Source organism: Ananas comosus, linkage group 14 (assembly GCF_001540865.1).
Source record: "Ananas comosus cultivar F153 linkage group 14, ASM154086v1, whole genome shotgun sequence".
NCBI classification, from domain to species: domain Eukaryota; kingdom Viridiplantae; phylum Streptophyta; class Magnoliopsida; order Poales; family Bromeliaceae; genus Ananas; species Ananas comosus.
In genome coordinates, this window is record NC_033634.1 from 437,027 (window position 1) to 464,328 (window position 27,302).

The 27,302-nt window shown below is 41.0% G+C and overlaps 5 protein-coding genes across 6 annotated transcripts; 2 read left to right on the top strand and 3 right to left on the bottom strand.

The window, feature by feature from the left end:
* On the top strand, positions 182-3,943 carry LOC109719961. Its single transcript, XM_020246818.1, has 4 exons — positions 182-402; positions 468-645; positions 1,380-1,508; positions 1,978-3,943. Exons 1-4 carry the CDS (start codon positions 182-184, stop codon positions 3,577-3,579), a joined length of 2,130 nt encoding a protein of 709 aa, XP_020102407.1. The 3' UTR covers positions 3,580-3,943.
* Positions 4,662-9,281, bottom strand: LOC109720247 (ubiquitin thioesterase OTU1). Its single transcript, XM_020247227.1, has 9 exons — positions 9,109-9,281; positions 8,708-8,788; positions 8,545-8,590; positions 7,247-7,355; positions 6,021-6,112; positions 5,866-5,928; positions 5,311-5,429; positions 5,062-5,137; positions 4,662-4,962 (listed from the first exon to the last, which is right to left on the bottom strand). Exons 2-9 carry the CDS (start codon positions 8,770-8,772, stop codon positions 4,906-4,908), a joined length of 627 nt encoding a protein of 208 aa, XP_020102816.1. The 5' UTR covers positions 8,773-8,788; positions 9,109-9,281; the 3' UTR covers positions 4,662-4,905.
* On the top strand, positions 10,385-12,542 carry LOC109719963 (pentatricopeptide repeat-containing protein At4g20090-like). Its single transcript, XM_020246821.1, has one exon. It carries the CDS (start codon positions 10,385-10,387, stop codon positions 12,410-12,412), a length of 2,028 nt encoding a protein of 675 aa, XP_020102410.1. The 3' UTR covers positions 12,413-12,542.
* Positions 12,628-16,564, bottom strand: LOC109720248. Of its 2 annotated transcripts, XM_020247229.1 has the most exons (6): positions 16,435-16,525; positions 16,263-16,359; positions 15,112-15,197; positions 14,400-14,560; positions 13,652-13,727; positions 12,628-13,036 (listed from the first exon to the last, which is right to left on the bottom strand). In XM_020247229.1, the coding sequence occupies exons 3-6, from the start codon at positions 15,170-15,172 to the stop codon at positions 12,834-12,836; spliced, it is 501 nt and encodes a 166-aa protein (XP_020102818.1). In that variant the 5' UTR covers positions 15,173-15,197; positions 16,263-16,359; positions 16,435-16,525; the 3' UTR covers positions 12,628-12,833. The 2 variants fall into 2 exon arrangements, with proteins under 2 accessions (XP_020102818.1, XP_020102817.1); XM_020247228.1 differs by lacking the exon at positions 16,263-16,359 and having other exon boundaries at positions 16,435-16,564.
* Positions 17,912-26,763, bottom strand: LOC109720243 (putative aconitate hydratase, cytoplasmic). Its single transcript, XM_020247215.1, has 20 exons — positions 26,280-26,763; positions 25,467-25,571; positions 25,217-25,377; positions 25,037-25,129; positions 23,782-23,967; positions 23,529-23,690; positions 23,120-23,264; positions 22,847-22,989; positions 22,448-22,504; positions 22,288-22,367; positions 22,091-22,166; positions 21,671-21,856; positions 21,521-21,588; positions 21,315-21,433; positions 21,075-21,196; positions 20,409-20,507; positions 19,789-20,268; positions 19,487-19,585; positions 18,784-19,026; positions 17,912-18,275 (listed from the first exon to the last, which is right to left on the bottom strand). Exons 1-20 carry the CDS (start codon positions 26,563-26,565, stop codon positions 18,201-18,203), a joined length of 2,985 nt encoding a protein of 994 aa, XP_020102804.1. The 5' UTR covers positions 26,566-26,763; the 3' UTR covers positions 17,912-18,200.

The following is a 27,302-nucleotide window of genomic DNA, read 5'->3' on the forward strand; positions in this document are numbered from 1 at the left end:
ACATTTTCGAAAGCTCCCTCCCCTGGCCCACCCACGCACCAATCTCAATAGCTACTGCTACTCCGCTCTCCCTCCGCAGTTCCCCTCTCCTCTCCAACGTCTCTCTCTCTCTCTCTCTCTCTCTCTCTCTCTCTCTCTAGCCTCTCCAATGCCGTTAGGGCGCAGCCGTAGAAGACAATAGATGGAGACGACGAGCTCCTTCTCCCGAAGCCGCCCCCCACCTCTTCCCTCGCCCAAAACCCTAGCATCACCCCGACCCCTCGACTCCGATCTCCTCCCCTCTCGTAACCCCCAACTCCTCCGCCGCCGCCGCATCCGGAACCCCGCGCTCCCCGGCGCCTCCACCGCCGCCGCCCCCTTCGGCGGGCGGAGGAGCCGGCCGTCGGAGAGGCGGCGCCTAGGGTTTCAGCGAGGAAGCTCGCCGCTGCCATTTGGCATCTGCGGCCTCCGGAGGTGGTGGTCGGTAGTGCCGATGGCGCCGGTGGCGGAGATGAGGGGGTTCGGTTGGGTNCCGGAGAGGCGGCGCCTAGGGTTTCAGCGAGGAAGCTCGCCGCTGCCATTTGGCATCTGCGGCCTCCGGAGGTGGTGGTCGGTAGTGCCGATGGCGCCGGTGGCGGAGATGAGGGGGTTCGGTTGGGTATTGAGGTGTATATTTCTCTCACTAGATTTTTTTTTCCCCCTCTTTTGAAATCTATAGCTTTCTAGGGTTTCTTTTTTGATGTCAAAGAGCTCGCTATAGTGCAAAATTGTCCTTTCACTGCATAGCGGTGTTAAAAATCAATTTTTTTGAGGTATATTTCTGGGTTGCATCAAAGTACAGTAGAAAATAACTTCTCAGAGATCTTTGGCAAATGTGTAAGCCAAACCAGGATTTTGCTACTTTTTTAATGCCTCATTCATGTATGGATCAAATGGAGTGCACGATTAAAATTTCTCTAGTACTTTTTGGATTTTGGCTCAATATATCTCATGGAAGCTAAGCATATGGAATTTTCTTTTAGGATGCACCATTTGCCTTCAACATTTTCCTTAATTTTCAGTAGAATGTACGATAACTCAAGTCTCCAGTTTGTGGCATTTCTCAATGTATAGTTCAGCTAATGTATTGTTTGTTATGAGATCCAAAATGCAACAGGTTTACGGATCGATAGTTTCATATACAATACATCTGAATCCAGATAAGTATATGGAGGAGTATGGTTATGGATCTGGATTCAGATAAGCATATCTAAATTCGAACCTCGATTAGGAAGCTGAGATATAAGACCCATTTCCCCTACTGAGCATTATTGTTTTCTTTGTCCTTCAATAATGACACCAAACTAGCTATTATTGTTCATCAAAGTTAATTTGTTATTACTTGATCTTATTCTCTGCAGCCTGCTGCTGGGCATCTCCAAATCCAACTTCTTCATAAACCCAATAACACAGCCTTTCACTATAGCTTGAAAAATGAGATTTCGAGCCCCATTTCAGTTCTAGATCCAAAGAATGGCGACTTTCACAAGGTAACTTTTATCTTTTAAATAATTCGGGATTTGATTCTTGAACTCTGACCGCGATTTTACATTATTCCCTTAGTTTCAATTGTTGCAATTTAGTCTCTGAAGTTTGTTTGGCATAACAACTCAGTCCCTATGGTGATATTCCATAGAAAAAGTGCCACCTTAGCACCATTATCAGATGTTCCTTTGTTAAAATCGGAACTTCGAGCACAAATATGAAGTCAAGGGGTAACTTAAGAGATGATTGAAATAGAGATCATACATCGTGGATCATATTGAAAATATGAGGATGAAAATTGAGATTGGGTTCTTACTTCTGGGACTAAATTGTTAGAATTGAAATTGAGGACGAGATTAAATTCGTGTCAAATTTTGAGGACGAGTTGTAATTAATCGAATTTTTATTAAAGTTCCTAGAGTCCGTTCCCTAATTTTTGTTGTCTAAAACTCTTTGATCCATTTGGTTTATCAGATGCAGCTCAAAGCTTCCACTCCCTTACCAGCCTCTGCAATGGAGAAGGCAACTAAATGGGACCCTGATAGCTTAACAGTAAAGCCATTAGATAATGCTTACCAATTAGCTTGCAAACTGAATCTTCTAGAAGATCACGAATCTAAAAGCTTTATTTCTACTCTACAACTTGAACTTCAACAGGCTCGTGCTCGGGTAAATGGGCTCGAGCTTGAGCGGCAGTCGGCTAAGAAGAAGCTTGACCAATTCCTAAAGAAGCTCTCAGAGGAGAAAGCAGCTTGGCGGAGCAGAGAGCATGAAAAAGTCCGAGCTATAATAGATGGCATGAAGGGAGACCTTAGTAGAGAGAGAAAGAACAGGCATCGGCTCGAGATCATCAACTCTAAGCTGATTAATGAACTTAGTGAGGCCAAATTATCTGCAAAGAGGCTTCTTCAAGACTATGACAAAGAAAGAAAGGCGCGCGAGCTGATTGAAGAGGTTTGTGATGAGCTGGCGAAGGAGATAGAGGAAGATAAAGTTGAGGTAGAAATTCTTAAGAGGGAGACTGCGAAGATTAGAGAGGAAGTTGATGAGGAAAGAAGGATGTTACAAATGGCTGAGGTATGGCGGGAGGAGAGAGTTCAGATGAAGCTTATCGATGCAAAGTTGACTCTTGAGTGTAAGTATTCTCAGTTAATTAAACTTCAACAAGAAATAGAGGCTTTTCTTAGAGAATATGGATGGAAAGATAAGAAAGATGCTGTAGTAAAAAAAGCAGATCATTTGAAGGATGCAATTGATTCGGTTAAGGTTGAAGAGATTGAAGAGTTCACTTATGAGCCGCCTCCTGAATCCGAGGATATACTCTCTGTATTTGAGGAGCTCCATCCAAGAGAAGAAGAAGAACAAGAAGAGTACGAGAAAGAGATTGAACCATGCTATGGGTCTAGTTCAGCACTTCGTGAATCAGAAATTCATGAAGTAGCAAGCCCCGAGACCGATTTGTTTCTGGAAAATTCTGGGAAGTTGTTTGGAAGTAAACTAGTGCATAACAAGAGCGAGATTGATGATGGTAGTAGCTGGGAAACAATTAGTCACGAAGAGGAGCAGGGCTCAAGTACTTCACCTGGAGGGAGTGAACCATCTGTTAATAAGTTTTGCGAAGAAAGTAATGCTTCCTTAAGCGTGGATGATTGGGAGGAGAATCAGAAAGATAGCAAGCTAAATACTGAGATTGGTGAAAATTGTTGTACGAATATGAAAAAGTCAAGGAAAAAAGATATTTCTATATCTAGGCTGTGGAGATCATCGTACTCAAATAATGGTGACCATTGCAAGAGAAATTCTGTTGAGATAACAAATGGAAGGCCTTCTAATGGGGGGATCTCGAACGGGATATGTTCTCCTGAAGGAGGGATAGATGAAGTAGGTCGGAGTCCGCGAAGCATAGGGCATTGGAATCCTCCTGATTCAGTGAGCCAACATTTCTCTCGAGGAATCAAAGGATGTATCGAGTGGCCGCGAGGAGCCCAGAAGCACAGCTTGAAGGCCAAACTTCTTGAGGCGAGGATGGAGAGCCAGAAGATTCAGCTGCGCCATGTACTCAAGCAAAAAATTTAGCGTGATAAACATTTCTCAGAGCCTAGAAATCGAACTTCATAACGAGATTTGATCTTTATAGACCAAATTTGAGAATCAAGAGAAAAATAAAAATTGTGAAAGCACACTATGCAATCAAAGCGCACAATTCAGTCTGCAGTGTGGTGGCTGAGGAATTTAAAGACGCAATTTGCCTCGTTGGCTTTCATTATCTGTTGCTCCTGGTAACTTACTCTTTACATTGATGCTTATATTCTCCTGTCTATTGGTAGAATCCTTATCAGAATGTAGCCGGACCATGTATGCAGCTTCCACATTGTGTAACATTGAAGAATGTTTTTATACTTTCTTAGTAAGAGTTTTAGCTTTGTCAACTTATTAACCATGTTATCTGAGTATGGTTTCCGTTATTTTGGAATTTACTGTATAACTTGCATAAGCTTTTCGGTAAGAAAAAGAGATAGGTTGTGCGTTAATTCTTCCTAGACTGAATTATGCGTTTGGGAATCTGAATGCAGCGATGCCATGATGGTTAATATATTCGATTCATTGTATTACAGTTGATTAACTATTTTACATGCCTGTTTGGTCTAAAACTGGAAAATAAGAAGTAGCACCTAATCAGTTGGCCAAAATTAGTCTCAAACTTGTGTTGTGTAAGACATTAAAGTATGTGTACCGCAAAAGCAATTTAGAACTTCTAATGAAAAAGATTTTACTCTCTGCTAGAACTAGAGACAAATGGAATGAATGCTTGGTGGGGCAAAATTATGGCAAGTTTAGAAAACTGGAAATACAACTACAATTGGAAACGACAGATTCATTAGAGAAGAAAAAGGGAAAAAATATATTGGGAAAAATCCGAAAAAAATCTTTGAAAGCGCTTGCTGCGGTATGAAAAGCTTTTTTACCCAAATAAAAAGGGTGACAAAAGAGAGGAAAAGGCAAAGAAATAGTGCTTTAGTTCATTCATTTCGACAGCATAAACTTGACAATTTTGTCCAAATTCGTTCTAAATTTTCTAAATGCAACATGATTTAGATTCACAAAACAATGGCAATTTTATGAATAGAAACACATATATACATATTGTACATTAGACATTCCAAGAAAATGGACATAGTTTATGCCATCATTGAATACCTGAGTAACTTGTTTATAGTCAAACCTATTTCAGTAAACTAAAAAAGAAAAAAGAAAAAAAACTCTCCAAATGTCTGTAACAAAGCCCAAATCATGAGGAATATTAAATGTCTCATCAAATGAGTTGAAACTTATGTCTATGTTTAATCAAATCCAATTAGAAATAAATGTTTTGTAATAAGTCACAACAACAAGCTTCTGCATCTATCTATATTCCTGAAAATTAACATGACCGGTAGCTTGTGCATGTTCAACTGCTTCCTGCATGTCCAACAAAGAAAAATTAAAACAAACACAAGCAATAAAGAGGGTTTAAGAATGTTTTTAGATTTCTAAAGGCTCTGTGAATAAATTGTGTACCTTTTGACCTATCACGCCCATTTGGCATACACCGCAGCGCAAGGTGAAGTTTGCAGTGTCGGTGTAGCTCCTCTTCCTGGAAAGACATAACAGGAAACTAAAGGTCATTAATTAATCGCGCTTGACTTCTTAAGCATTCTAAATTACAAAGCACTGAGGATAGAATCTTCCTCATGAATAAGCTCAAGTTAGGATATATTCATCACTGTTGACAATTTCTTTTAACTTTAAATGAAAAGAGATCCGTACCTCTGGGCATCCCTAACTAGATTGAGAGCAAGGCCTTCGGCAGGGCCAATTGAACGATTATGGTCCACAGGAAAGATGGTCTGGTCGAATTCTTCAGGTGCGCCTTCAAATGGAGACATCTGAGTAATTTGTCACAGATTTATTACATAGAAAAAACACTGCAATTAATAGTCTTAAATATTTAATTAGTATAATAAAAATGCAAAGACCTTACCAGAATAATAACACATCTTTGCATGCTACCTAAACAATAAAATTTTTTAACTATATTATCTAAGCTTTCAGTATGATTGATTAGCTAGCTCCTTACTAAAAGTTGATGGTGCCTGCTCTTTTGACTGAATATTTTGTTATTTGTCAAAGTGTTCCATATCTTTCTTGATTGAAACAGTTGAGTTTGGACAAACTCAACAGAATTTTCTAAAATCAAAAGAACTGAATAGGTAGTAAAATCCAGATTCTAAAGTTGAGGGACCCATCTCAAAATTTGCTATAGTTCAGGTATGATCAGTCCATTTTTACCTAACATAATAACGATAAAATACAAAGACGTACAGCTAAAGCATCGTAATGTAGTCCATCATAAATAAGCATGACCCTCTCATCATATTTCTTCTCCTGTTTCAAGATTTGTCAGGAAATCAACAAATTAGGCATCTAAAAGGAGCAGCTTTCAACAAGTGAAATACAAAATTGTGGCATGGACTAACTTGACCATACAAATCACAGCGGGAAGTTTGAATGTCATAGGCTGCGATTTCGCGTCTGTAGTATTCTGACAAAATTGAAAGTTCAATAGCACCTACAGGATAAAATAGAAAAAAGATTACTTTCCAGGAGAAAACAATAGGCATATAACCATTAATGGGTGTGAGGGAAACTAAAGAAAGAAACAAGATGCCACAGAGTGACACAGGAAAATCACCAAACAGATGTTTATCAATTATCAGGTGTATAACGTCTCCTAAAATGCTACAAAGTTACAGATGCAGATATATAGGCTAAATTACACTTTTGTCCCTCAAATTATGAGGCGCGTGATACTTTGGTCCTCAAATTTTAATTTGTAGCAATTTCTAAATCGTACTATCTAAATTGTTGCAATCAAGTACTGCAACCCCATTTAGTCAATCAAACACCGACATATCGCCAATGTAAAAATGATGTGACGGTGGTATGATTGATGACGCAGCAATGATTACATTACTTTCACATCGGCAATACGCCAATTTGAGCCAAAAATTGCTACAGATTAAAGTTTGAAGACCAAAATGCCATGCATCTCATAGTTCGAGGACCAAAAAAATAATTTACCCCAGACATATATGAATAAGATAGTGTCTTAATGCTTGAAAATAATATTGCAATTTTTGCTGATATTTCACTTTGTTAATCCAGCATCTTTCTTTGCAAGTTAATGACAGACCTATTGTTCTCAGTTGCCATCTATTTCCTTGTTGAAAGAGTGACTCCCTTTTTCTTTTCTTTGAACAGGACAGTTTGACTGAAATCTGTCTTAAGGAGTTTACAGTAAAACATCATTACTTAGTGCATATATTCATCCTTGCACAGCAACAGTTACAATTATATAAGCATGTACAGGCCATTCCACATACTCTTTTAACCAAATTTTATTGCAACTGATATCAGAATATTACCACAGCTTACCAAAAAAATAAAAAATAAAAATTGCTGTTCATTAAGAAGTGTAAAGTTTCCCCAACTCTATTAATGATCGATCCAAAAAATAAAAAAAGTTTCCCAGATGAAAAGAAACACTAGATTTGTTAATATCAGATAATCCAACTCACCTGCAAATTGCTGCATAGATTAAAGAGCTGAAAATTCGGATATTAGACATTTGAAGAGCCACATAGATGTAAACTATCTCTACTCTGTATCTTTGTATATTTAAAGAAAGATTAAGCACGCTCACCTCCCCACTTTTCAGGATTCAAAATCCAATCACAATACTCTTCATTTGGCTTCCCAAGAAATGCTTCATTATATTTAACAGGATCACTTAAAACTGTTGCAGCTATAACCTTCGAGAAAAGAAAATAGTTAATCGAGGTGATAACGCTTCAAACTGAAAAGGAAAATAGAAAAATACTGATGGCTTGGCAGCATAAAGGTAAGTCGTATAAAATAGTTCCAGAATTAACCGGGTTTACGACACTATAATCAAAAGAAGCTAACTGCAACAAAATGTAAACTCTTTCAGCTTTCTGCATAGCATGTCAAGATGTTAAATGTATAGCATATCAATAAAATATAAACTCTGTCAGTAATATATTAGCACTGGGACATTAGTACTCAATATTTACTTCAAATTATGAAGAGAGAATCTAAAAAAGCACACAACAACAGGATATTTATCCTCAGTGACCTGATAGCATGCAGCCAAAATTGTGACCCCACAGGGAATTCAGATATTAATTCATGTTAGTGGGGCCGCATGCGACAAAGCGTACATCAAGAGAAGCTACTTGACGCTCTTACCTCTGGATTCAACTGTATTACCACAAAGTTGGCCTCATGTAGTGGCCATTGAAGATCCTTGTAGTATAAGCCAATTATAAATGTCGTTCGTGTCTTTCCTCAAAAAAAAGAAAAATGTGGTTCGTGCATGAAAAGTCTAAATAAAAGCGCCAGAACATGATTCTGGGTCAATTTTTACATGAATGGGAACTATGTATTGAGCAACAAAGAGATTCTTTTCATCATTCCAATGGACAATGAGATTCTCTCCATAACAAGCTGCTAATAGTGTTTATGTATATACACACACATTTACTCCATCACTTTTACCATAACAAGCTATTAATTGTTTTTGTTGGTGTTTCATATAGGGATGTGCTGTATGGTAGTGTATTGTTTTCAGCTTAATGTGCAGGTAGGAGTTGAGCCCAGCCCGCCATCTTAAGGGATGGTTGTCTCTCAAGATCATAAATTAGTATATCTGTACCACAAACAGAAAGACACATAATAACACGATTTAATCTAGAGACGGAACCTAGCTTTAAATATAACAACAGGGTCCACGCGCTAAAAACCGAAGCACCAGATGCCATCGATCTAGGCTTATGTATAAGACTATATGTTCAACTTAGTTCCGGACATATGTTTCTCCTCAATACTTAACCGTTAAACTAACAGGAAAGCCCCAGATCTGCACGAAAGAAACAAGAATAGAGCTGTGCACAACTTAAATTGCTTAGAAGTGATGAAAACCTGTCTTAATTCCTGAGACTTGCTCTTGTTGTGCTCCATAACATATCTGCAATAAAACAATAATAGTGAATTAAAGAAAAAAAAAGGAATGAGAGTTAATTACTCAGCAAAGCTTAAACATTTTTAGAAAATTTTGGGAAAAAAAGCAATTCTCAAGCATTACCCAACAGCATTGAAGAGGCAGCTGTTGTCTGAGGGAATCACTCTCCGCACAATTATGCCTTCCATTGCAATCGAATTCACACTGCAAAACCAACAAAGAAAGATTACCAATAAGGAAATTATGGACTTCTAAAAGCCCGTTATCCAATTCCTAATGGAACACCTCAAGATCTGGCACATCCAGTAGCTAATTCTAACTCGGAATCTATCTTGGAAAAGAGCAAAACAAATATAAAAACACGTAAAAAGCCAAACTCCGCATCAAATCCGACTCGGAAATTTTCCTTTCGAAGGCCAAACAAACAATTTTACCATATGCATCAGCTAAACTAAAAAGTACCAAAAAAAGAATAGTTAAATTAGCCCAACAAAGAGCCAAAAAAAAGAAGAAAAAACTATTACCTCAAAAAGAAAGGAATTGAGGAATCGAGAAGCTGTAATAAAGAGCTTAATTGTGAAGGAGGAGAGGGAATAAGGATTGCCTCTTCCTCTTATTTATGAGGGGAAAGAGGCTTTTCCGGCCCTTCGATATTCGGAGGGGAAGCGTAGAAGAAACCCGACAGTGGAGAGAGAGCGAGAGAGAGATTCTCCTAAATCCGGTCCACCACGTCACCCGTGAACCAATGATCTTTTTTTTTTCATTTTTTGAGAATGAGCTAGCTAAGCTAGCTACCTGCTTCATTCATTAAGTAGAATGAATTAAACTTACAAGGTGGAAGCAGCTGGGCTTCATAAAAAAGAGAGTTGAAATGGCCAAACAAAAGAAAAGGAAATAGAAAAAGGGAAAGAGAAAGGGGAAGAAAAGAAATAGAACAAAACAATAATCGAGTAGTGAGAAAAAAAAATCTAGTCAGACAATGCTTAGTAGGATATACTCTAGTGGCCTAAATAATTTTGCACACGAGCCAGCGAGTGTGAAGGATTGAGACTTCTCTCTTGGAAAATAAAGTTGTTTCTCTCTTGGAAAATAAAGTTGTTTTGCTCGGTCCAGACTATCCCCCATGTAGCTGATAGTAAGGATAGTCTCTTTAATCTCTTCTTAGCGTCTACAAGGGTGAGAATCTTTTCCCAAAGTATCCGTGCCTTATCTGGGGTGTGGGGAAGAACTTCCGCGCCCTCAGTGCAGAGAAGGAGGTATTTGACGTACACACAGTTGCAGAAGAGATGATCACAGGTTTCCGTATCATTGGCGCAGAGGACACAAACTTGCTCCTCTGCCCTTCCCCGATTACGAAGTCTGTCGGCAGTGAGGATTCTGTTGCATAGCACTAGCCAAGTGAATACTTTAATTTTAAAAGAAAATTTCAATTTCCAAATGGACAGGCTCATCGGATCTCTTCTTCAAGAATCAGTAAGAAACGAGTAGAGTGATTTGACAGTAAAGTGTTCGCTCGAAGTCCACCGCCAGTTTAATGTGTCCGGCCTGTTAATTGGGCCGAAAGGTTGAGGCAGGCCCTTTAAATTTGACATCGAAGTCCACCGCCAATGATCATATTATTTTTCTTCATGGCGTTATCACTATCATCTGCCCGAATCTGAGAGCAGCACAATTTTGTGGGCCGAGCTCGAAGTGAACCCGGCCCAGCCTAGCCCAGTAGAGAGAGAGGAGCGAGCTCGCTAGAGCTCGCCATTTCCATCTACTCTCCAGCGCGAACCCTGCCGCAATCTCTGCCCAACAATGCTTCTCCTTCCCCGCCTTCGTCTCCCGAATCCCTCCAAAACCCTAATAAACCTAGTAAACCCCAATAATCCGTCGCCATGCCCCGCCCAATCCCTCCTTCCTCATCCGCCACCACTCTCCTCCGCCGCCGACGCCTCCTCCCTCGATCCCTCTCCCTCTCCACCGCCCCCGGCGTCGGCGTCGGAGACGGACGAGCTCTTCCGGCGGCCGCAGCGGCAGGGTGGGTACACGCAGGGGGACGCGACGTACGTGGCCCTGGCGCGGTCCATCTCGGCGGCGGATCCTCCGGACCTGGGCGCCCTCCGCAGCCTGCTCCGACGCATGCGCGGCGACCCCCGGGCCTTCCCGGAGGCGGTGTTCCCCCCGCTCATCTCGGCGCTGGGCCGCTCCGCCCTGCCCCTCGCGGCCCTCCGCCTCTTCTACTCCATGCTCCCTTCCTTCCGCTGCGCCCCCTCCGCCCTCTCCCTCAACTCCGCCCTCTCCGCCCTCCTCCACCCATCCTCCCCGCTGCCCCCCTCCCTCGCCCTCCCCTTCTTCTCCTCCGCCCTCCGCCGCTTCCCCGGCTCCGTCGCCCCCACGCTCCTCTCCTTCAACCTCCTCCTCAAGTCCCTCGCCCGATCCTCGCGCTCCCCGCGCGCCCTCGACACCGCCCTCGACATCCTCCACCGCGAGCTCCCCCGCCGCGGCCTCCGCCCCGACGCCTACTCCTACTCCACCGTCATCTCCGCCCTCGCCTCCGCCGGCCGCGTCCCCGACGCCTCCGCCCTCCTCCACGAGATGCTCCTCGACTGCGGCGGCGCCGGCGCCCCGCCCCCCGCCGCCGCCGCATTCAACCCCATCCTCGGCGCCCTCCTCCGCTCCGGCGACCTCCGCGCCGCCGCCAAGCTCCTCCGCTTCATGCTCCTCAAGGGCTGCCCCCCCTCCCTCGCCACCTACAATACCCTCATCCACGGCCTCCTCCTCCGCGGCCGCGCCGCCGCCGCCGCCGCCGTGCTACGCCGCATGGTCGACGTCGACGGGCTCTCCCCCAGCGCCGCCACCTACGGCGCCCTCGCCCACGGCCTCGCCGCCCTCGGCCGCCCCCTCGACGCCCTCCGCGTCCTCGACCAGATGGAGTCCAGCGGCCTCGAGCCCAACGAGTTCGTCTACTCCGCTCTCATATCCGGCCTCTTCCGATCCGACGATCCCGACCGAGCGGTGGCCCTGTGGGAGGCGATGATAGGCAAAGGCGTGAGGCCCAACACGGTGCTCTTCTCTGCGCTCATCGACGGGCTCGCGCGGCACGGGCGCATGGACGCGGCGGAGGCGGCGTTCGCCGACATGACCGCGGAGAACTGCACCCCGAACGTGGTCACCTACAGCTCCATGGTGAGGGGTTACTTCAAGGCCGGGGACGGCCAACGGGCGCTCGCCACGTGGCGGCAGATGGTGGACGCCCGGTGCGAGCCCAACGCGATCAGCTACAGCATCCTGATCGACGGCCTGTGCGAGTCGGGGAAGCTGAAGGACGGCATGATGGTGTGGAAGCACATGCTGAGCAGGGGCTGCGCGCCGGACGTGGTCGCCTACAGCGCCATGATCAAAGGGCTCTGCGAGGCCGGGGCGGTGGACGGAGGGCTCAGATTGTTCCACGACATGTTGGCCCGAGGGGACGTGGAGCCCGACGTGGTGACTTACAACACGCTGTTTGACGGGCTGCTCAAGGGGGGCGACCTCACTGGAGCCGTGGACTTGTTGGGTCGGATGCTGGACCGCGGCTGCGACCCGGATCCAATAACGTGCAATATATTCTGGAGGGAGGTGGGGGTGGAGGAGGAAAAAGGGAGGGAGTTTTTGGATGGGCTGGTGGTGAGGCTGTGTAAAAGGGGGAGGGTCGGCGCCGCGGCGGACGTCGTCGGTGTGATGTTGGGGAAGTTTTTGGGGCCGCAGGGAGCGACATGGGAAATGGTGGCGAGGGCAGTTTGCAGGCGGAAGAGGGTGCTCGAGACGATCGACAGGTTCTGGGACGAGATACGGGGCACGTGAGAAGGGAGTTTTTGGAGTTCTTGTTTGTATATTTAGAGGGGATTTTTGTTGTAACACTAATTATTGTAATTCTTTTCCTCCCTAGAGAGTTTTAATAAGGAAGAGATTGCTCAAGTGGAGCATTATCACATGCACTAATGTCTCACTCATTCTGGGCTTTTAACATAAATAATAATGGCCACAATAAGAAAAAAAAAATTTAAAACAACAAACCATCTCCACCAATTCGTTCCAGTGTTGGTCCATTCATTTGAGCGTCCAATGTAATCTTCTTAAACCGAAGTTATTTAAGAGATCAAAGCATGACAATCTTCATGTATTTGATAATAGACGGTAAGAAAAGCTGATGCATATGCAAGTTCACACTACGCTTCACTAGACTCTCCATACGAATACGTTCATTTTCCGAAGGGATCATCGATCATCTTCTTCCGCGGCTATCCCTGTAGGGTCCCTCACTCTCTTGATCCTTTAGGAGGCCGAGGAATGCAAGAAAGCCAAAGAAGAAGAAGCCTCCGGACCAGGGATAACCTCCGCCCCCACCACCGCCCCCTCCACCATCATCATCATCACGAGGCGGGAATCCTGAACCCCCATCGTCGAGCTCCGGCGACTTCTCCTTCCCTGATATCCATTAACAAGTTCAACAGTCCTGTTAACAATATTATTTCTTTCCTAAGAAACTATAGGTGGAATACAATCCATTAACAAGTTCAACAGTCCTGTTAACAATATTATTTCTTTCCTAAGAAACTATAGGTGGAATAAAAGATCGTCCCTGCACTTTCACCACAAAGCAAAATCGGTGCTAAAATATTTAGACCATGAAGTACCCTATGTAGTGTCCCTAGCTCCATATTCCATCCAACGTACGCAGTTGATGCATGTGCTCTGATCATGAGCCACGTACAACACATTGGCCATTCATTTCTTTTCAAGAAAAAGGATTTCTCCTCTCAATTTATCGTCATATAGGTGTAAATCAACCATTCTACATTCGGCGATAACACATAAAGCATCCAGCTGAACATATGATGGATGACAAATGGAACGAGGGCTGCAATAGCAAAATGTAGGAAAGTGCAAGGACTATAATGTTTAAGTTTTTTTTAAAAAAAATTCAGGGATTTGAGTTCCAATATGGAAAGTATAAAGACCTATTATTGTATCTACCCTTTCTTTTTTATTTTTTTGCCAATATCATCCTTTTGGGTGATTTATATATATATATATAATTACCTTGGATTGGGGCGATTGTAATTGTTGATGATTGGCGAGTAACAGTCTGCGTCTGCTCTGCTGCACATCTGGCGTTCTGCCGCACAAACCAACAATAAAACAAATTACTACCAAAATTATTTAATACTAATAAGAAACTGGTAATTAGTTTGAGTTGTAAATTAAAGTAGACGAACAATTTCAGCGCAACAAAAAAGTGAATAGCAAATCGAGAAAACTTGCCTTTTAGTGAGTTAAGAAACCCACATTGTTTCATTGAGGACTCACACTGTTTTTAAAAGCTAAGCCTTCTGATTTTCCAAAGTCCAATGATAGGAAAAAAGGCTTCGTCAGGTTTTTTTGAGGGAAATGTGATCATTGTATTGATTCTTAACAACATGTAAACTATACTTTATTCTTTTTCCTACGACTTCTGAAACAAATGTCCAGAAACAAAAGTTATTGAAATTAAAAGAAGTTCATTATTTTCTTCCTATTTATTCTTTTTCCTATGACTTGTGAAACAAGCAATTCTTTGCTCACACAAACAAAGTTTCAAGTCAATTAAGTACAAACCTTCCAATCAAAGATAAAGAAATTCTACTAATCATAAAGCTTCATGTTCCTGTATCTAAAAGTTTCAGTTCACCAAGCATGTATTATGCATTTTACTTGCCTTCTTTAACTTGTAAGCTTAGTTCAGGAACATATTATTTATTATACATTTTAAATGCCTTCTTTACTTGTAAACTTAGTTAAGGAAACATACCATTACTGCAGTGCATATCATTGCATTGGCACGTAAACTTGTCGCTCGAAGACTAACTTGTCTTTTTGGAAATGGCTGACATTTTGTGCAGGGTATTGCTAGACCAGACTTGGTAAGCTGAACCCGCTGAACCCTCTGACCGCTCAAAATTTTCTTCTCCCCTGTAAAAATTAAACATAGGATATGATCACAATAACTAATAAGAGAACAGCATAACTATTTTGTGCAAAGTGCCCAAAAGACGCAAGAATATCATCAATGCCTAGAATGGTGATATAGCGATGTCATCAAAACATCAATTTGCTTTACATCTTCAGATAAAAGTTATGTAATTAGTCTCACTTCCAACGTTGTCAATATTAACTCATTTACCTGCATAAGTGCTTTACATGAATCTTGAAAGGCAGTATACATGAATCACTCCCAAATTCAAAATTATTTTTGCAATAGTCAAAACATAGTGTAACATTAGAAAAAATGAAATGATTCGAAGATGAGAATTATAAAGGGACAACAAAGGTTGAAATAACAGGTATCTAAGGTGCTGAATATTTGTTTTTCAGAGCTAGCCCGAGTAGTATACACTAAGAATATCAACATTTCAATGGAAAGTATGATGATGTAGCGAATGATATAGGAGGGTTATCAAAGGGCAGTTTTGAATGGCATAATGTAAAAGCTATAATTTACTACAAACAAAATAATGGCCTACCTGAGGAGTTTTTTGATGTGATTGCAAGTGAAGGGATGGTCGCAGCTGATAAAGACATCATGCTGAAGCTCCTTGTTTGGATAAATCTGCTAAACGAACACTAGCATTTCTGTAAGTACGCCAAAAAACATTGACAACATGCTTTCGAAGTGCAGCCAAAATAAAGAAGTTAAATTTCTTGATTCAACATGCTGGAGATTTTTGTTTAAGGTAAAACATCAATTCATAGAATTCCCTACTTCCTCAAAGAAGATTGAGATTTTTGTTTTTCATACTGTTCTTCTATTAATTTCCAAATTATGCATTACATAACCATATAACCTTTCTAAATTCAAAGTAATTATGTAAACGGGTGAGATGGACATTACATATAGCCATGCGTGCATATGCCTGCAGCTAGCAATATATAGTTTCTTGCTCAACTGGCTTAATTTCCCAGCCATGCTGGATCATCAAAACTAATAATTAAAAAGGAAAAGCAACTTCTTATGTAACAAGGTCTTTGCCACATGTTCTCTTGAAGCAACATAGGAATTGGTATATTGAACATCTCATACGTGTTTCAATCTGGAATATGCTAAATAAGTAACGAGGATGACCAGATGCAGAACCAACATCTAATCAATATAATCAACAAAAAAATGACTACATCCAGAACCGTCTAAGATAGAATAACTGCCTTAACAGATCCATCACAAGTATTTTTAGATGGAAACAGTATCCATACTAAAACTTAGGAACTGATAACGCTAAAACCTTTCAACACACTTATATCCGAGACACAGATTGTTACAAACCTTAGAAGGGAATTTTCACCAGCACAGTAAGATTAAGTAACACAGTTTGCTAACAATCATGAGTTTTTCGCATCGTTATATCTCCAAATACCTTTGGATTGACCTAAAATTTGACCAAATTAACCGTAATTAAAACAAAATCAATAGAAAGTGACGATTAATACAAATCACAAATCAACCTGGCATCAGATACTACCTACCCTGAGAAAATTTTTACACGAGCAGATACGGTCAAATAACAACAACAAATCCGAAATAAATAAAATTTTATTTGTATTCGACAACACAAATAACCAAAATTGGGTGACAGGAATCCGAATCCCAAACGAAACAAATCATCTCTTGTAAAATTACCAGAGTGAAACACAACGAATCAAACCCTACCAACTGGGTAGTTCTCAAATACGATCAAATTACGCTATCCAACCACGAGGAGACGTAATCGCTCGAGCTCCGAAGCAAGAGAAAACGGAGTTAGGGCACGAATTAGGAGATTCGAATGGGGAATGACGAGAGATGATAATACCTTTCGTTGCGGAGGGGACTCGGGGGATCGCCGAGGAAGAAACCTTAACCTTCGTAGCCCCAAGCGCGAGGAGGACGGGGTAAATAGGAGAACGAGTATAGACGATAGGAATGGATTGTAAGAGGAGGAGGTATTTGGTGGGCCAGGCCGGTCCAAATTCGGTCGGTGAGAACCGACCTTGTTATTTTGCCGGTTTAATTGACCGCCGGTTCAGGGCCGCTAATAACTTGCTATAATTTAGGCGTGTCTACTGTAGCAAAAATCATAAGCACATTTTTGGGACCCAAGAATAAATGCTCCAATTTATAGATTTCGATTCTACAACAAGGAAAAGTTATTGGCAAATAAATAAATCTAATGCGAGTACCTTTTAAAAAAGAAAAACAAATAAGATTGTTTCAGCAAGTAACACTTCACCTTACGACTAGGCGTGAATTGTGAATCGCGACGAATCACTTATACCAAGATATTTTGATGAGCTCATCCAGATGCTATTATGGATTTTACTTACATTAGAATATTTTCATTTTAAAGTGGAACATTTAACTTTTAAATGTTAACAATTTGGGAGTTAAAAAAAAAATTCCCAGGTAGGAGTGTCAAACGGGCCGGGCGGCCCCGGCACGTGGGCCGCCCGGCCCGGCATGGCTGCGGGTCGGGCTGTAACACGGCCCAACCCGGCTCGAGTTCTCAGGCCGTTCTGGGCCGCTCCCTCCTGGGCCCGATGGCCCGGCACGGCACGACCAGTTCGGGCCGAAATCCGAGGCCCAAGGAAATGCCTTGGGCCTTGGGGTCCAATCTCTTGGGGAGAAGGGCCAAGCCCTTCTACCTAAGAGCTCTCCTCCCAAGGTCTGCAGTGGCAGACCTTCAGACCTTGGGAGGGATGCTTCTTGGTCCAATGGACCAAAATCCTTTGGTCCATTGGACCAAAAGCTTAATTTTTAAGAAATAATAATAATAAAAATGTTTATAATATTTTTAAGAAAATTTAAAAAATTATTATTTTATAGTTATTTTTATAAATTTTAAATTTTCTAATCAAAATACTAAATTAAATAAAAATAGCCCAGCCTGGCACGTAACTTCCTAGAACAAAATGGCAACAGACTTAATGGTTGGTACCCGAAATCCAAATTTGAATCTTAGTTAATTTGCATTTCTAGCTAAGTTTATTTCTAAATGAAATAAACGAAGTGGATAGCGTGCGACCTATCTCTAATAATAAAAAAAGAAAAAAAAAAAAGAAAAAAAATAAAGGATCTAGTATCCTACGACCATAAATAGTCAGAGACGGAAATAAACAAAGTTAGCTAAGCAAACACTTTAGCTCACAGCAACGACAGATTCATCCACAATGAGATTTATTATTAACAGGCTGCCAAAAACCGAGAGATTAATTTTTCTGCAGAACTAAAGGCAAATAACATACTAAAACAGGCAAATTAAAGCAGAAGGAAAAATAGCTATACGCATAACATCAAGTGCACCAAAGTTAGTCGCCAATCGGAAATTTTATAAACCGCGAGTGAACAATATACCATTTCGAGAACAAGTCTCAGTAATTTATAGTATCCTTCTCATTTCCAACCCAACGGACACCCACAGCAGGAAAATTGTCTCCTTTCATGATATGCTTTATTTGAAGTTAATGTTTTTTGATGATTAAAATTCCTCAATACTAGAAAGCTACCGCAGCCAGCAGGCTAATGCCAACCAGAACAACCAGATGTAACGAGAGTTCCTCGACAAAAGTTGTCATATTTAGCTTATTTTTGCGAATTAATCAGATTGCGGATGACAAACGGAAGAATTCCCCCATGGTTGAAATAAGCCAATTCAACCTGCACAACAAAGAAATCGTCACTGATGTGTAAGCTGCAAGCAATCAAATGAAAATTGACAAATTAGGAAGCTTTTTACGTGTTGCATAGGTTCAACAGCATGCAGCAGCACTGTGAGGTCTTTAAATTATTTCTGGATTTTTTTTTTTTTTTTAATACTTGTGTGCAGGCTCTATAGAACTAAGTTTCGAATGGTGCTGCTTCCTAAATGGGCTATAAAGATGAATAGGTATGGTAAAGAACCAATCAAATATTTCCACTTTCATCAGTTTACTCTCGATAAGACAGGACTCCAAAATGTCTCCAACAACCTAACCATGAAAGCTCTCCCTCTCTCTCTCTCTCTCTCTCTCTCTCTCTCTATATATATATATATGTATACTGCTGATTAAGAATTATTTCAGCTTGTAGGCATCAACAAGGATCACCACCAAAAAACATAACAACAAGATTTTCATGCAATTTAGGGTCAAAAAAAGTCACAAGAAGCTTGGATTAAGAAAATTACCTCTGTGTCAAAGCGAACTGTACACGTGAAAGACTTTCCAGTGTCTGTAACAACAGTGATGTCTTGTCCAGGTCGGATCTCACTAATGTTGCTTGGCAGGTCTATTGTGTACCTCTCATGCCCGGTGAGGCCAAGCGAATCAGCATCTTCACCTGGCTTGAAGCAAAGGGGGACAATGCCCATCCCTACTAAATTGCTCCGGTGAATTCTCTCAAAGCTTTTAGCAATCACGGCTTTGACTCCCTGTTAGTAAACTATATTAGGAATTGACAAAACGAAAGGTGAAGACGAAAGTATAGATATTCACCTTTATACACCTGCAATAGTATTTACTTAGATATATAGCCCTGTAAAAATTTGAATTTCATTTGTAGATGTACTTAGAAAGGTGCCTCTCCTTTAACAACCTTGTTTCCAGTACAAAACCAAGTTTCCCCCAGACAACTCCCCACTTTAACATAAGGTTATTTTGGTGAGAATGTGAAACATCAAAGTCGAAGAATCTTTATATGAAGAGTCTGCTTAGAGTCATTATCTAGATCAGTTCAAAATCAAACTTGTTTTTCTATTTTTTAAATTATATTTTGTATATATAAGAAAAATAAGATTTCAAAAAGCAATTTATGTAAATAGATGATTTTGAAGGGACATACATGTAAAAGACCCAGCTTAAGAAACCAATGACTTGTAGAGATAAACTTACCAGCAGCATTGGGCCCTTGGCAGCCCAGTCTCGAGAGCTACCGCTGCCATACTCGGCTCCGGCCAAAACAATGGTATCATGACCAGCGGCCTTGTACCTCTGAAAACAGAGAAAACCGATAGAGCTTAGCCAAGCTGCTTTCTATCATGATAGATATATAACAGAAAACAAGACAAGATAGTAATTCTTACAAACAGAGCATATGATATTACGAAAATCCAAAGGATCACTGAAAATTAGGAAAGCAAGAATGTGAACTAGTTAAAGCAGAAAAATGAATCAATGAATTGGTTCAGACTAACCATTGCTACATCAAACACATAGAGCTTCTCCCCAGTAGGAACGTGAATAGTCTTTGGTCCAACCTCTCCCTTCAAGAGCTTATTCACAAGACGAATGTTCGCAAAAGTTCCTCTGGCCATTACTTCATCATTCCCCCGACGGCTCCCATAGGAATTGAAGTCTTTACGGTCCACACCCCTTTCAAGTAAGTATTTCGCAGCAGGACTGTCCTTGTGAATGCTTCCAGCTGGCGAAATGTGATCGGTGGTGATGCTGTCGCCGAAGTTTAAGAGGCAGTAAGCATCGTTCACCCCGTGGGGTCCAGGAGGAGCCATGGTCATATCCTTGAAGTACGGGGGCTCGTGAATGTAGGTAGAGTTTGGGTCCCATGAGTAAAGGGTTGTGGCGGGGACTGTCAGCTGGTTCCACATGGCGTTGCCTTTGGTGATTGCTTCATATGTGCTCTTGAACATATCAGGCAATACACTAGACTGAACAACCTGGAAAAGTAGCTTCTCTTGTTAGAAGAGAATAAGCTGAAAGGTAAGAGGATGATGTTAAGAATGCTTGAATATAACTTTCTTTCCTAAAAAGGAAGCTGTGTTATTCAACTAAAATCACAATGACGAGAAGTATATACCTCTGCAATTTCTTCAGTTGATGGCCATATATCCTTGAAGTAAATATTCTTGCCATTTTTTCCTACTCCGATCGGCTCCTTCTCGAAGTCAATGTCAACCTGTTACAAGTCATAGTTTCTGAGGAATGTCCATTTGCAGTGTAGACATACCTCACAATGCACAAAAACAGCAATCGAAATATAAAGAACATCTTATTACTGAAGAAGATTTACTTCAAGAGAAATATTACAAGCTTTTATGAAATAATCAAGCTCCTCCACTGAGTTGGTAGTTGGCTAAATTAAATTATAGCAGTAATTATCATGTATTAGATTGAAAATATAGTCTGACAGCCAGGCAAAAGAATGCCATTTTTCAAAGCAGAGCGGAAAACAACAAAACCGACATAGGAGAGACTGCAGGTTCAGAAAGGCTGTCCGGGAGAGTAGATAGTATAATGTAATATTCTCTTTGCTCTATTTCTTTAAGTTTCATGATCTTATACTTTTATCTTGGAAAAAATAACATGCTTTGCTAGATAAGAACTGAAAAAAAAAACGATAGGAAATAATAAATAGATTATGAAAATCTCTAGTCTTCTTTGCTAATTAATTATAAAGAGTTAGCTTTTTCCAGACGAACAATCTCCAACAATAGGAAAGAAAAATATGGAAATGATCAGTTACCGTGCCAGCAAGCGCATATGCTACAACAAGTGGTGGTGAGGCAAGATAGTTTGCTCGAGTCAAGGGATGCACCCGACCCTCGAAGTTTCTATTGCCGGAAAGAACAGCAGCAGCAACAACATCTATTACAAGAGAGATAAGACCAAACTCAGAGAGTATATCGTAAGCAATGTAGGGCTAAAAAGGAAACTCCAACCCAGATACATACAAAGTGCATTTATTGACAAAAGTTAAAGGTACCATTATCTGAAATTGCAGCAGCAACGGACTCGTCAAGATCTCCAGAGTTTCCAATACATGTAGTGCAGCCATATCCAACAATATGAAACCCTTGCTTATTCAAATACTCTTGAAGGCCACTGCATCAAAAAATAATAAACACAAACCGATATAAATTTAAATCCTACTCCGTATTTAACAGATATTAAATGGTCATAATGCCGTACCTCTTAAGCAAATATTTAGTTACAACTCCAGAACCTGGCGCAAGGCTTGTTTTAACCCATGGCTTGACCTGAAAGACAGCAGATCTTCATTAACCAAGAAGGGAAGATCAGATAATGATTCTGAAAACAGATCTATGAAACAGAACCAACCTCAAGGCCTAGTTCGTAGGCCTTTTTCGCAACAAGACCAGCACCAAGCATAACGCTAGGGTTTGACGTATTGGTGCAGCTAGTTATTGCAGCTATGACAACACTGCCATGCTTGATTTCTGCGGGATGTCCATGAAAATCGAACTTCACAACTTTCTCTTGCAAGTCTTTTGGTACGGCAAAACCCTGAGAAAGCATAAAAGAAATGGTTTGCTGAGCAATTACCGTGTGTAATTGATCACAAAGCCAATGTATAGCCTAGGACAGACGAAGCATAAAGTATATACAAAAAAACTTGTAATCAGAAGGTTCTGGTGTGTATTATGTTAAGTTATGCGGATAATAATTTCATTTTTCTTTTATTGTTAAATAAGTGGAATTTGGTAACTTCGCAAGTCACTAGAGAAGAACAATCCTTACCTTGAACCCAACTTTATTATCCAGACAAGCATGCCAATCTGATTTCATTTCTTTCAAAGGAACACGGTCATGAGGCCTGAAATTATAAAGAAGAAACTCCAGATGATAAATATAACAATACAGAAATAGTAAATAAAGATGACTCACAAGCATAGTCAATAGCAAGTGTTGCTAGATATAAGCAAGTATAACCATACCTTTTTGGACCCGAAATACAAGGCTCAACATCTGCAAGGTCTAACTCCAGATAAGATGAATATGCTCTTTCTTTTTGAGGCTGATTCAACAATTAGTAAGCATGCCATGCACCACATCATAGCAACTTTCAATAAATTTATAAAATTAGGGCAACTGTACCTCACTGTAGTCCACAAACATCTTGTTAGCTCGCAAATACGCCTCAATCATTGATACCTACAAGTAAAACAAAAGAAATTGTTTGCAGTAATTAGTCTGCTCAAAGTGGACGAACGAGAAAAAATCCGATGCAAAAAAAGAAAAAAAGTAAACATCAAAAATGGATGCAATGCAAATAATAGAAAACCAGAAACATCCATTTTATAATTAGCCAGCACAATAATGAAGAAACTAATTCCAGAGAACTATTCTTATTTCTAGGTTTTTTTCACTGTTATGCTTCTTCGGAGCAAAATTTCTTACTTCCTCAACATTTTTTTACTACATGAAAAATGGACTTCATAAAACTCACAAAGACAGACAATCTGGTGTTGTATGCCAATGATTTGTGATACTCACAGTTTCATCACTTCTTCCTGTCAATTTGAGATAGTTTAAGGTGACATGATCCACAGGGAAGAAACCCATAGTAGCTCCATATTCAGGGGACATATTAGCAATTGTTGCCCTATCAGCCAATGACAGCTCACCCATACCTTCACCTGTGTAAGGAGAGATTTAAAAAAATAATAGAGATAAAAAATAAAAATAAACAAAAAAAAAAAGAAAAGATCCATGCAAGCTAAAGAGATTTGATTTTATTCTGATCATCAAGAAAGCAGAGTAAATTACCATAAAATTCAACAAACTTGCCAACGACACCATGCTTCCTCAACATTTGGGTGACCGTCAAAACTAAGTCAGTTGCAGTCACACCATTTCGTAATTTTCCAGACAACTTGAACCCAACTACACCAGGCAAAACCATACTCATAGGCTGCCCAAATGAAAGAATAAGTTAATCAATGAAATACATAGAAAAGGCAAGAATTTAGACACTCTTTGTTCAGAAGGGGTGACAAAACTATACAAAGCGGTAAGAGAATAACATTCTCAAAGGAAACGCAAAACAAAGCAACCTAAAAGAATGGTAAAAAGTAATTTTACTATAAAAGACCATTAGAGGAATAATAAGATATCCAATTTATAGTCCATCAAGAGAATTATAAGGTACAATAAGCCAATGCTAGTTCTTTCTTACCTGACCAAGCATCGCAGCCTCTGCTTCAATCCCTCCAACTCCCCATCCAGCAACTCCTAATCCATCAATCATAGTAGTGTGGGAATCAGTGCCAACCACACTATCTGGATACAGAACCCCATCGGTGTTGAAAACAACTCGACCAAGATATTCCAGATTAACCTGAAATTTGTATATTCAAGGAAAAATTAAAAAATGTCTTAGATATAGAGGCATCACACAGAAGTTCATACATAATTGAAAGCTCTTTTACCTGGTGAACAATACCAGAACCGGGAGGAACAACAAGCATATTATGAAAAGCAGTAGATCCCCATTTGAGGAAACTAAACCTTTCTTTGTTCCTTCGGAATTCAAGCTCCATATTTGCCTGCACTGCATTCTCTGATCTTGCAACATCTACCTGCACTGAGTGGTCAATAACAAGATCCACTGGAACCTGCACCAGAGAAAACAAAGAAAGGCAGCACTTGTAATAGACAACACTAGTAGTTAAAAAAGGTGGTTCGCATGTCTTGTATGTTGAAATATGCTGTACAAAAACACATAACTGACAATCCATTTTGCAAAATATGCATTAAGAGACCAAAGGATTTTAGCACAAAACTTGTGTTCTAGATATGATAATGCTATCACTTGAATAACAGTAATATAAACATATAGTCAAGGAGTAACTAAAGGGAAGCGCTGGGAGTACCAATACTGTTAAAAATTAAAAGGCTAAATTACAGAAAACCCCCCTGTAATAACCCGCTTTTTCACTTTCCCCCCCTGACATTTAAAAACCTACACTTTGCCCCCTGGTAAAATGAAAAATGTTCACAGGGGGGTTACGGTGTGTAAAATGACCATTTTGCCCCTCGCCATTGTTGTCTTCTTCCTGAGCTTCCTCAGCCGCCCCTTCGATCCGCCGGTTTTCCACCTCAATCGGCCACGATTCCTCTCAAATTTCTTCTCCACCTGCTTCCCTTCTCCTCCTACACCGTCGCCGCCCATCGATTTCGGCGATGGGTGTTGATGGAGAGGTAGACAGGGAAAACAAGAGCGAAGACGAGGCTGCGGAGGAGGACGAAGGGGACGTGGGCGAGGGCGAAGCAGTGGAGGACGGTGAGGCGGCGAGGCGGCGAAGCGGCGAGGCGGCGAGGCGGCGAAGCGGCGAGCCGGAGGGAGCGAAGCATCCGAGAAGAGGCAGAGGGGTATTTTCGGTATAAAAAAATATTTTTTAACAGAACCCCTAACGGAACCCTAACGGAAGGGGTGAAGTGCACATTTTTCATTTTACAAGGGGGCAAAGTGTAGGTTTTTAAATGTCAGGGGGGGAAAGTGAAAAAGCGGGTTATTACAGGGGGGTTTTCTGTAATTTAGCCAAATTAAAAATAGGACATTATGCCTGCTAATCAGAGAATAATATATTGCGGTTCAATAAGCATCAAGGAGAAAAAAAAAACAGCAATTTCACGAAACTTAAAAAGTCAGGGCCCTAAAATAAACAGGAATTGGGCACACACCAAAGGGTTGATTTTGTTAGAATCACTGCCGAGCTTATTCATGGCATCGCGCATGCAAGCAAGGTCAACAACGGCTGGTACACCAGTGAAATCCTGCACGTACAAAACAAAAGTCATAAAAATAAACATGTTAGAAAATGAAAAGGAAAAAAAACAAATATGTGCAACCCTATAACAAACCTGCAGAAGAACCCGAGCAGGCTTGAAGGGGATCTCGACAAACTTTGGAGCTGTATTCTCCCAATCAATTATCTTCTCAACATCATTTTTCGTGACCTGGAAGTTATCACAATTGCGAATTGCTGACTCAAGAAGTATGCGGATGGAATACGGAAGTCGATCTGCTCAAGAGAAACGAAAGGTTCTCTATTAGACAGCAATCAGGATAGAGAGAGAGAAGTAAGAAAGACAGCTGAAACAGAAGCTTTACCAATCCTTGGATCATTCAGCCCAGGCAAACTGTAGTATTTTCCATGTTCACCGCCTCCAGGCTTCGAAAGGCCCGTTAAGATATCCTTGAAGGGATTCTCAGTAGCTGCGTGCAAAGAAAACACCGTTTAAGAACTATAACAATGGTCACTATGAATTACTATCAGAAAACAATAACTAACACGAAGAAACAAAATGTAATTAATCATCATGGCAATCACATAGATGCCATCATTCTTGGGAAACTCATGCTTCGATTCACTCCTATAACTTTATACCTGCATTTTCACGCATTATTAATTAATTAGCTATCTATACAATAGAGTATTACATCCCGGTACATGTGGCTTCAGATTAAAGTGTATCGACATACAGAATTCTGGGAACATCGAGAGCTTAAATGGAACCTTCCATCCGAAGATTCCGAACTACACGGAGCTTATCTCCCTTCCTACTTAACAACATGAGTAGAAAGGAACTGCGAGTGTAGAATCAACAGATTCTGACTTTTGGTCAATCCGAATAAGCAGATCCGCTGATTCATCGTTGCTGTACAACATTTGACGTGGGGATGTCACGTGTGTCAGTATTTGACAAGCCACATCCGCTTTTTGTAACTTCAATACTCTCCCAGAGGTATGCGAACTCAAATGCTTATAATTAGCAACTCCAATACTGTTTTACGTCATATGAAGCAAAGCATTAGGCAAAACCATTGTCCATTTCATGTGGATCAAAGCATCAAAATTACACGAACCAGCGTACGATCTCACGAAACACGGATCAAACCAAAAAATTACTACTTAGTTCATACCAACAGTCGCCATTTTCCGCTCGAACCGCTCGATCACCGCGGCGGAGCTCCTGATCTGCGCCCTGAGGCTAAGCGGAGACCTCCAATCCGAACCGTACCGCCACGAAGCGCACGATCCGAGCCCCGATCGTTGCCAAACACTACAAGACTTGGAGTAACTGCTCGATCTCGATCCAATCAGAGAGGAAGGAGTGAGGGTTTTGGGTATCGGAGGAGCAGCGGAGGAGGCGCGGAGGAGGAGGGCGGAGGGGGCGCGGAAGAGGCCAAAGGAGGCAGCTTTATACATGACGAGGGGGTGGCATCAAAGAGGGTGGGCGAAGAGTACTACTGCCATGGAGCGGAGTAGGTAGATTGGCAGGAGCGATTTAACCTGACCCCCACCGCTAACGCTAACCCTAACCCTAACCCTAACCCTGATATGTGCTTCCCAGTGGGGTTCGCGGGGAACGACAAAGACGACTAACGAACAGAGAGGCAGTAGGAGTGAGTTTTTCTTTTTTTTGTTCCTATTTCTAATGATTTGTGACGTTGAATTAGATTGCGTGCTCCAATTGGATTGAATTTAAGGGTGGAATAGGACTTTTTTATAAACTAATCCTCTACAATTTTAAAATTTACGAAATGAACCTTCCAAAATTATATTTATAAAACTAACCTCTTTTTTGTCACGTAGGCGCAGGGAAAGATTTTTTTATAAAAGCGGTGAACGATTCACCGCCTTCGGTATGAGTTTATAATTAGCAAAGACGGTGAATAGTTTACCGTTTTTTGCTTATTTAATATTTTTTCTATATCTTATATATAATCTTAACAATCTCATAAAAATTATAACAAATCATATATAATCTTAACAACCTGAAAATTCTAATAATCTATCTATACAATTCTAATATAAAAATTACAACAAATCACATATAATCTTAACGACCTGAAAATTCTAATAATCTATGCANCTAATAATCTATCTATACAATTCTAATATAAAAATTACAACAAATCACATATAATCTTAACGACCTGAAA

Coding starts and splice junctions, on each gene's coding strand:
- LOC109720247 (XM_020247227.1), bottom strand. CDS start 8,772: ATGGAAGGCATAATTGTGCGGAGAGTGATTCCCTCAGACAACAGCTGC. Junction 8,591..8,707: donor TGCCTCTTCAATGCTGTTGG/GTAATGCTTGAG, acceptor GTTTTATTGCAG/ATATGTTATGGAGCACAACA. Junction 7,356..8,544: donor AGTCTCAGGAATTAAGACAG/GTTTTCATCACT, acceptor CTTTTCTCGAAG/GTTATAGCTGCAACAGTTTT.
- LOC109719963 (XM_020246821.1), top strand. CDS start 10,385: ATGCTTCTCCTTCCCCGCCTTCGTCTCCCGAATCCCTCCAAAACCCTA.
- LOC109720248 (XM_020247228.1), bottom strand. CDS start 15,172: ATGATGTCTTTATCAGCTGCGACCATCCCTTCACTTGCAATCACATCA. Junction 14,561..15,111: donor CACATCAAAAAACTCCTCAG/GTAGGCCATTAT, acceptor TAATTTTTACAG/GGGAGAAGAAAATTTTGAGC. Junction 13,037..13,651: donor TACAATCGCCCCAATCCAAG/GTAATTATATAT, acceptor AATGGATATCAG/GGAAGGAGAAGTCGCCGGAG.
- LOC109720243 (XM_020247215.1), bottom strand. CDS start 26,565: ATGTATAAAGCTGCCTCCTTTGGCCTCTTCCGCGCCCCCTCCGCCCTC. Junction 25,572..26,279: donor GCGGAAAATGGCGACTGTTG/GTATGAACTAAG, acceptor CTTTGCACGCAG/CTACTGAGAATCCCTTCAAG. Junction 23,265..23,528: donor AGGCTGCGATGCTTGGTCAG/GTAAGAAAGAAC, acceptor TCATTTGGGCAG/CCTATGAGTATGGTTTTGCC.